This window comes from Pundamilia nyererei, unplaced genomic scaffold (assembly GCF_000239375.1).
Source record: "Pundamilia nyererei isolate P.nyererei 1_Seehausen unplaced genomic scaffold, PunNye1.0 scaffold00073, whole genome shotgun sequence".
NCBI lineage: Eukaryota > Metazoa > Chordata > Actinopteri > Cichliformes > Cichlidae > Pundamilia > Pundamilia nyererei.
This window is the reverse complement of record NW_005187474.1, coordinates 2,733,257-2,743,476: the sequence shown is the minus strand read 5'-3', so window position 1 is coordinate 2,743,476 and position 10,220 is coordinate 2,733,257. Positions and strand designations below refer to the sequence as shown.

The 10,220-nt window shown below is 37.2% G+C and overlaps 1 protein-coding gene across 4 annotated transcripts in view; it reads left to right on the top strand.

Moving 5' to 3' along the window:
* Nucleotides 1-9,118, top strand: part of mlip (muscular LMNA-interacting protein) — a 45,573-nt gene extending 36,455 nt beyond the window's left edge. For 3 of the 4 annotated variants that reach the window (XM_005737148.1, XM_005737147.2, XM_005737149.2), the window contains one exon: nucleotides 7,844-9,118. In XM_005737148.1, the coding sequence (XP_005737205.1) occupies nucleotides 7,844-8,065 (222 nt within the window). In that variant the 3' untranslated portion in view covers nucleotides 8,066-9,118. Of the gene's footprint in view, nucleotides 1-772; nucleotides 2,021-7,843 lie in introns of those variants that run through there. The other variant, XM_005737150.2, reaches the window with a different exon arrangement.
* Nucleotides 9,119-10,220: the final 1,102 nt, after the last annotated feature.

The window sequence follows — 10,220 nt, the reverse complement described above, 5'->3', positions numbered from 1 at the left end:
AGTTTTTTGCAATTTCTTTGAGCAGGTCTGAACTTTATATCAGTTTGTTGGAAGGTCCACTCCTGGGAACACTGTGGTACTGTGTTAACACACCTGAATACTTCAGATCAGAAAACTGACAGAATCTCTGCTTTTATAGAAGTGCTCACACTTGCTAATGATCAGTCAATCAGATTAATCTGATTAGCAGCACCTGGCTGCTACTTACCTTCTCAATTCCTATGGTGAAAGTGCAAGTCCTTAGTCTTTCACAGGACTTCATAGGGTCCTTTAAAAACTTTGTTCTTCACATAACTGCAAAGCTGGTACAGAGTAGGTGTTTTTGCAAACTTAAAAACTTAAATTCAGTCTCACCTTACTTGCATAATATGAAGTATGCATGTAGAAAACATATTCTTACATCAGGCTGCAGAAGTTTATGTAACAGCAGGGGAAAACCTTTTTTTTGGGGGGGGGGGGTCTCAGTTTAAGGCAGATAGGTAGGGTTTTTTTTTCTATTTGCTTCAAGGCATTCAACAAACAAACTTTGAAGTAAGTAAGTTGGGAACATATCTGGTAATTAAAAAGAGTGACCTCCTTCGCTGCAGCCATCTGTTTAGCCTTCACATGTAAAATTATTCAGATAGTCAGATACACAAAATAAATTACTGCTGTTCAAAAATTTCACATGTTTTTGGCTCCACTAATAAATGTCACACCCTGTGAATGTTGATGATTATGTAACTTCTCTGGCTTTGGATTCCATCCATCCTTTTCCACTTATCCAATTCAGGATTGCAGAGGGGCTGAAGCCTGTCCCAGCTGTGACAGAGCAAGAGGCAGGGTACACCCTGGACAGGACGCCAGCCACTGCAGGGCTGGAGAATGACAACTAAATTACCTAATTTTGAAGATACAGACAAATACTTGGAGGCTGGATGCATCAGGGATCGAACCACTGACTTTCCAGTTAATAGACCTCAAGAGCGAGGCACCCAGAACAGAAATCTTAAAACGTACATCATTTGTAATTTTAGTAGCTTCCTCAAAGAGTTTCAAACACAGCACAAGTCAGAAAAAAGGTGCATAAGAAAATTTAAATGTTGAGAGCCAGGAGATGATTAATCGCTGCTAAGATTACAACCTCTCTGCATGACGCTCATTATTCTCTTTACTGATTTGCTGGTGTCCTTTCACAATTCCCGCTTCTTTGCCTGTCTGCTTTCTTTCTTAATCCTAATTGTGTCAACTTGTCAGATCTCAATTGACGTCACTGTATATGTATATTTCATATCTGAGTTATATGCATCAAACCAGCTTCATGTGGAATTGCTTCACAGCGCTCCCTGGGAAATTTTATCCTGCTTTGATTTAACTGGGGCAGATTTTAAATGCCAAATGCAAAAATACAACCAAATTCTGTACGACATTATGTCTGTTTGGTTTTCTGTAAACCCATCACATCGAAGCAAATCTAATATTACAATCGCAGCCACAGCCTTAGATCACCATCATCATAATGTCAGAATGAAAGTACAAACGATGTGAGTGTTGCATTTGCCAAGAAGAACTGTTTAAAGAGTGAGTATTTGACTGACAGAAGAAAACCAAATACGACGGCCAAAAGTCAGTTGTTCAATTTGAGAGGCAAAAAGATTTCAGATTAGCTCCTTGACAGATACTTATGTGCTTATACTGTATTTAAAAAACAAAAAACAGACTGAGGAAACTGAACCAAAAAAAGAAAGAATACTGCAAAACAACAAGCATTGTCAAACGTTTCTAAAAAAGAAAGATGAGTGTAGTTATGTTTCAGTGACAATTCATAGTGTGCCTAAAACAATGTGTTTTAAACAAACAATAGCACTTACCCCAAAGAGCAAGGGCTATACTAAAACTTTAATGCTTCACGATGTTGTTATCACAACATGCTGATGTCGGCCTGTTGTTATTACAATATGATGACATCAACCTGTCATGGTGTCATTGTGATGTTGTAATGATGTTGTTGAAAAAAATAAAAATTGTGTCAACAACTGAATCAGTGTTAACATCCCTACTAAATCTCATTGTCTGGTTAAAAGCAAGCAGTTTAACTCCAAACCTATCCTCACTCACAAGTATTGATATCATTAAAGGTGACGCTATAGAGCTGTGTTGTTGGTGAGTGTATAAATATACGTGTACACAATGTACATCAAGAGATGCAGCAGTGCAATGCAGTTACAAAGACTGGTAGCTGGTAAATATACATGTAACATACAACAAACAAAAAGTACAGCTTTTATAAGGGAACACATTTAACGTTGACATTAGACCTTAATGCACAAAGTGCATTAGTTAAACATTAAGTAAACACAATGCAGTTCAGGACAGGTCTCCTTCAAATTGGTATAAAAACAGAGATGAAGACAGTCAGGTGCTGTGAGTTTAAACACAGATGTATCAAATGTGTTTGCTTTAACCGCCCTGGCAGAGGAGATGTGACTCGCTATGTCAAAACACAACAAAAGATTTGAAACAGATCACTGTGCTGTGTTTGATCAAGATGATTCCATCTGACACCAGTTTCTTAATCTACCTTTTATGATGCCCTTGGTTGGTCTGTGTGGGTTCCTCTGAGAAATACTAAACAGCAACATCTTGCGGAACATTAACCCTGTGGAGGTCCAGGAACCCTTGTTACCCTTACTCTGATCTGAACATAAAGTCTGGAAAAGGTTAAGTAATTCTGATTTGGCGTTACCAACCGCCACGAGTTGGCAGCACCTCATAAATGTTTAAACCTTCTAAACTGTTTGGGTCAAATTTGACTAACCTGATCTTTTCAGATTAGATTTTAGATCCACCAGTGCAGTGTGGGTGAAGTAAAGGAAAATTGTGGTTTTAGTAGTGACAGAGTTTGAGGGAGACCTTCAGAACGTCATAAGAATTGTCTGTGCTCCCAACACATTCCTTAGGTTGCCACACAGACAGGAACCTGCTGGGTCTTTGAAGGCTCACAAAACAGTGAAATAGTAAAAGCCAAAAACTCTGAGTGATGATAGATACAGTAGTGCACTTCATGAAATGAATTATACAGATGTCTGAGAGTACCTTCCCACAGATGTGAGATCTGAAATCGAGCAGCACAGTGATGGAGAGGTCAGCAGTGTCAAGTCACAGCAAGACAGTTCCCAGCAATGGTCTTTATGTGCAACATTTGCCTGTGCCTGCTTGAGTTTCTGTCTTCCTCCCACAGTATAAAGGCATGCATGTTAGATAAATTGGTGATTCTAAGTTAGCCCTCTTGGACTGTATAGAATAAAGTGTTGCATGCGCTCGTTACAAGGCGAGTATATTACATTTGCTCCTGCATGCACCCACGATGTAACTAAATAATCTAAAAATAAATTAATTAGAATCCAGCCATTGAGCTAACTGTGTCGGGCTAAGAAAGAGCAAGCACCCCAATGCAGAGTCAAAGGCAGGCTTGAAACTTAAAACAATCATTTATTGAAGGTCTATATCAATCTGTGAAAGTGAGAACACAGATGTAAAGGAAAATTAATACCGGGAACAAAGATTGGGCGAACAGTATGACACGACTAGGCTAAGACAGCATAATGGGTGGGGGACAGTGGGAGCAAATCAGAAATAAGTAGACTAGGGAAGTAAATTTAACACAATGCACACGAGACAAGAGAGACTAGCACAAAGTATAAGTAATACTGAAGCTTCAGCTAAGACACGCCACATTTACATGGGCAGAAAATAAACACGGATACAGAACAGAGAGAACAGATAGACATTATGACAAGACTGAGGTAACAATAGGATCACTAACGACGCCAACTAAATATTACAAGGCCAAGAAGAAGAACCAGAGTATAAACAAAGACTACAGACTACGAACTTGATTTGAACCTATAAGTAGACATAAACCAAAGGTAAACAAACACAGAGACAAAGGCTGACTGCACAGAGATGAGACACAGGAGAGGATGAAGAACCAAGGTATATAAAAAAATAAACCCACAACAAACAAAACTTAGAAGCAATAAGAAAATAACATTAAACTCAAAAGACTAAACACCACCAAAACTAGAATATCAATTATTTTCACAAACTCAAAAATAAATCCAAACCACCAAAACTCAAAAACACATGGTCAGAGAACCTAAAATCCTCACAAACTGACTTCAAGCTAAATGCAAAGTAGCTGAGATTGAAAGAAAAGAGTGCGTGGGAGGTGGGGAACTATAAAGACTCCTGAGTTGCCGTTTCAGAGAGTCTAGGGAAACACATGTGCGGATCCCACACAAAGTCTACTACTATCACTTTAAATGCACTAGTTTGCCATGAATTAATAGGGATATTATAGATGTTAGTTACGGAGGTGTTTCTGGTATATACTATAGCAGTGAAGGCAGCTGTAACTTAAGGTAAGACAGACTGTAAGGCCAAACTATTTTACACTGCACTGTCCCTTTTAAATAAATAAATTCAAATTCAAAAACAAATGTGGTAAAAGCTAAAAAAACCCCAAAAAACACACTTTCTCTGACCTCTGAAACATTAATTAAGGATTGATCATCCATTCATTAATATCAGATAGGCTGTTTATACATTTTAAATCGATCTGTATTTCAAATTTTCATGAAACCATGAAATATTTAAAATATCAAAAGTTTAAAAATGCCCCAAATCACATCATTTAAATTCCTGTAGCACAGGGTTAATTGCTATGTTATGTTAAAGCAGTGATGCTTACACTTGTTAAGGAATATATAAATACGTGTGAATGTTGTCGATAAAAAGGAAAACTTACACATATTTTCGGATATGAAGCAGAATTTTTGAATGCATGGTTGGTAGTCCTGGCATTTTTCTGTTGTTCATCATGTTTGACAGTGTAATGATCCTGCATGAAAAATGATGAAAAAATGATGTTTTTCCTGTAATGAGACAACATAAAATTCAACACTCAGTATTGAACAATTAGACAGACTTTCAGTGAATTTTACATCTCTGACACCAAACAGTCTCTTTCCTGAAAATTCAGACACAAAACTTACAAAGCTACAAATCTTTTTAGATTGTGTTTATTGAGGATAATGATGTTGGTTTTTCAGTATGCATATAATATGTGCCCATATAGAAAAGAAATGTTTTAATAAACTTAAAGATTAATCAAGCAAACAATATCTCTGATAAGCATGGGAGTGATTACTTTATATGTCATATAAAACAAACATTGATTTTTATAGGTACTCTGAAAAAAAGTTGTTTTTCTTTTTGATAGATATTTCGCCATAGGCATGGATTTATGTGATCACACATCATAATACGTCAGCTACCCAGGAGTGAATTTTATAGAAAGTGTTGCTATTTTGTTTTGTTTTTTTTCAAAGAAAGGGTAAGAAAATAGACATTGATTTAATGTCTGTCCTTTTAGCAGAAAAAAGAACTAGTCAGACTGCACTGGAGAGAAGAAGCAGTGGGTGGTAGCTAGTCAATAAGGAAGAGGTAAATCTTTCAACAGCTCCAAATTTGTCTCATTTAGATTCTTGTTTTTGTAAACCAGAGATACAGCACTGAGTAAAGGCAGTTCTTTTGATCAAAATCACCTTTAACACAAAAACTGCTTTGAAATTGCTGTCTTATTATTCAAGGTTTTTTTTTGCGTATTTCCAAAAACACAAGTTACAACATGTATTTATGAAAACTTCCAACTGAGAATCACCTTTGATGGTATAGATACTGGCTGACTATTTCCCCCTGCATCCAGCCTCTATGCACAGCGTGACTGAGGCTCTGCACCAAATACAGAGCAAAAAATAACTTTTTATTGATTTTTTCATGCAGCTTCTCAGTCAATCAGAGGATTTCCAAACGTTGGAGATTCTCTTGAAGATGGCAATATTTGGTAAAGTAAATCCGTTGGGCATCTTTCTTTGCCTTTAGACAATAATTCTGATGGCAAAAGAGCCAAACGGGACAGGCAAAAAAAAAAAGAAAAAGAAGATGGCAATATCAATAGATTTTTAAATAGTTCTGTCACCACAAAAATGTTAGCAGAAGCACAAGTGATGTGCATATACAGTAGACCTTCAAAGGTCTTTATGCAATTTGCTGGGATTCATTTATGCACAGGTCTCTTAAGGTCCCGCCACTGCATTTCATTCGGGTAGAAGTATTGCAACACCTTGATGCATGACCTACCATCCTCGTCAGTTGATACGATCTTCAATCTTCTTGTTGTACCTTCATGAACTTGAAAACCGAACATGATGACAGTGGCCTGCAGGAGTCTGAGATGTAGCTCTTGGGTTTTTTGCAGTTTCTCTGAGCGTTGAACTGTCTGACCTTGGGAGGGATTTGCTGAGATATCCGCTCCTGAGAAGATTGTGGCATTGAGTTAGCACATATCTTAAAGCTGCAGACACGAAAACAGTCAAACCTCTGTTTTTATATAGGTGTTCACATTTGCTTATGATCGGTTAATCAAGTGAATTTGATTAGGAGTACCTGGTTTTTAACTTACCCTCTTCATTTTCACACGACTGCATGAACTTTCTTGTTAACATCACCTATATTTTCCCAGAATGGAAATCCTGTTTAATAGGAGGTTAAACAATATTTATTATTGAAAAGTTATTCAAACATTAATAGAGAGGATATAATACCAGACAGCTTGCTTCATAAAGTGTCTCAAGACATGATGATTCTCACCCAAACTTCATGTTCTTATTCCCACCTTGCTGTCTTCTGCTTTGCTGAAATATTTTCTCAGCTTTAGGGATTTTCATAGTGAATTGTTTCAGAAATTAAGCACATATTTAAACTTCAACAAATGTGTGCACGGTAAATGTAGCTGTCAGGTTGCTATTGTGTGCTAAATTAAACTATGAAATGTACAAATATATACAATTGTTGGAATTTGCATAAAATATTTGTATATGATATAGATATTATCACTCACATGCCCTGAGCAATGTTCCTGTTTATCAAGATTAGTCCACTTGTCTAGGAGCAAACAGGGAACGTACAAAGATACATATATATGAACACTACGATCATTATAGCATGACATCAGACTTCATTATAGTAGATATGATACTAGGTTTCTTTGAGTGATGTTGACTTATTTTAAAGTAGGGATCAGTTCATTCTTCATTTGAAACAAGCTGTTCTTGTTATTCTTTAAAGCCAGTCTCTCTAAAATTTGCAAACGAAAGGTTTATGGCACAATATGGGTGGGGCTTACATATCCATCGCCTGAGCTGTGACAAGTCTGAAACAGACAGTTTAGAACAGTAGGACATTTTTGCCTAAATCCACCGACCTCATGTTTTGAAACTGTGCACACGCCATTACACCGGTAATTATAAATAGCAGAATATGAAGGAACAATAGGTGCACTCTCATCCCCCAATAGTGTACAATCTTCTTTTTGAGAGACATATTTGTTGACAAAACAGGAAATTGTAATAATACATCAGCTCAAACACCAATAATACAATGTTCAAACATTTCCAAATGTGTCATATTTTGGCATGTAAATTAGCTCAGGTGATTCAATATAAATTATTTATTTTTGTAGAACTACAGACAATATACCGGAGCATCTGACCAGGAATCAACATTCAGTACAGGGAGATCTCTGTCAGTTAGAATTAATCACACAATGAATATTAATGCAGGAACAAAACCCAAGTGAAGTATCAAGCAGCTTCACAGTGGGATGAAATTGGGCTCAAGGGGGGAAAGTCTAAATTGAAACTGACAACTAAAAAGTGCAGAAAATTGCAAAGTCTGTAATTGCTTATGTCGGCCATTTAGGACATTAAAATGAAAAACATTGTATTCTCATCTATTTCAGGTGGAAAACAAACATCCCGACGAGGTGGGGAAAGATTCACACACAGGTACAAAGGGCAAAATGTTGAGAGAGGAGAGGAAGGCTGAAAGAAGAAGTCCATTCTCACTATGTGATCTGCACATTAAAGAGCCTGACGAGCAGCTCAGTCGCCACGGGAAAGGTGCTTCAGCAAGTTTCAGCTCCACCGAGAGGCATATGGAAGGTTTTGAAGCTCATATTTAAAACAGTGAATAACTCTTATTGAATTTCTGATAAGCCTCACTCGGCATATAAAAAACATCACATCTAAAGGATGAAAAATTATATTTCATCTTTATCTATACAGGTAAATCTCATTGAGACACAAGGTCTCATTTTCAGGAGCAATCTTTATTTTACCTTTCAAGAATGATAAAAAAAAATTACATCTCCATATGATTGTTTACAGTAAATAACGCTGGTTTAGTATTCCTTACAGAGACCTTAAATCTGTGTGCAATTGACCCTTTGCTGCTCGTTCTTTCCACAGCACATGTGCAGCTGATAATTAAGTGCTTGCAGATTAACCACCAAACAAAACGCCTTTAATTTCAGACATAGTGGAGAAAAATTGTGACCTGATTACTCATGTAATTAAGCTACATGCTCCTAGCTCTAACCAAAGTATTTTAACCAAATTTTAATAGAAAGCTAAACTTAAATATAAAAAAATAAATAAATCAAGCAAATAATGCAGACACTTTGTTGTTGTATTGCACCACTGAGCTACAGTATAACCAATCTTGTAAGTATGATAGGGAAGGGTGTTGTGTCATGGTTGACTTGGTAAATAACATGCAAACATCCTATTGCTCATATTTTATTCAGCATGTTGATAGGAGTGCAGTGCTATGTCATAACGTACTGACTACAGGAGACATCCTTAAATCTAGTTAAAAGCTCACAGAGCTGCTAAGATTTACCCTAAAGTTGGATCTTGTAGCATCCTGGATTACAGTTGTGAAATATGTGACAGTTGCAGGTTTTTTTGTTACTTACATCATCCGTTAAACTCTTTAACTGTAGAGAATGAAGTTTATCGAAACGTCACCTGAATCCGTCAAATAATCAAGAGCTTGACTGATCAGCAGTGCCTAGATTAGCGAATGGTCAATTGCTGTTTTGCAGCTGTTCAATTTACCAACGGCCTGCATTAAATTAATGCAAATTATGTAACTCACCGGAAGAAAATATTTTATAATTTCTAATTCGTTTATGAAAAATTGTTACATTTAATAAAGAAGCTCTCTATTTTGATGTGTGTTTGATTTCTCTATGCTTTGGTCATGTGAGACTTTCTATGAAAATGACTAATGGCTAATGATGTGAAACTCTGGTTAACAACAACACCACAACCACCACCATCATCAATAACAAGGACATGGGCTAGGAGCTTTAAGAGAGAAAGAAGGAAGAGTTTCATTTCCAAAGTGTAAGTCTTTTTGTGGATCCAAGCAAACATATAAACACACAATCAAATGTTATCTACTCTATATAAACATCTTGAACCTTGAATAGCTAAGGGCTGTTTTCGGCATGTCATTCATCGCTCCATCTCTCATCTGCTGCCAATTTAGAATCACCAGTTAACATAATATGCCTTTGGATGGAAAATGAGCTGTCATCATGTGACTCTGACCGGACCGAAAGAGCAGACTCGAGCGACAGTACTTATGGAGACATTTATAGAATGATTGAGGGTGAAGGTGAGAAAGAAACTTCAGTTCAGGCAAGTTCACATGGGTGTTAGGGAAGAGGATAGGTTATTGTCTATTCCAGAAGGTGAGATAAGCGTAATTGGAACTGGAGTTGAGTGATCTGACGTTTTTGCACTGTGGAGGCTGAGTGGGGAAGGAGCACTGGGTTGGCAGACATAGTTCTAAGATTTTCAGGTGGATAGAAGCAGGCAGTTTGGGGGCTGAGAGACTTCTTACTGAGATTTTGAGGCCAGAGAGGATCGCAGAAGCAAGAGAGCTGTGTGGTCAGCTGAGCTTGCCCAGGATTCTCTGGCAAGAGTCTGCGAGGTGAGTAGAGGCAACAAGTTAGCTTAATAGTTTTTCCAAAAGCAATTTCAAACAAAACAAACCTAAAAGTTACTATAATGATATGAGCAGTCTAAAGAGTCTTAAAGCCACACAACCTTGATATACCTGCTGCTTAATTGCTTCATTGTGGAAAGTTATATGGAGGACGGCTCAGCAGGAAAGGCTCCATCGATAGGTTGAACACAGACCAACGACTCCAATTATCAAAAGAGAGGAAGAAAAAGAACAGAAAGAAAACAAACTCCACCCCAGTCCTAAAACCATAACAGGAGCACCCAGTTATATAAATGCCATTTTGTTATTTTACATTTCTG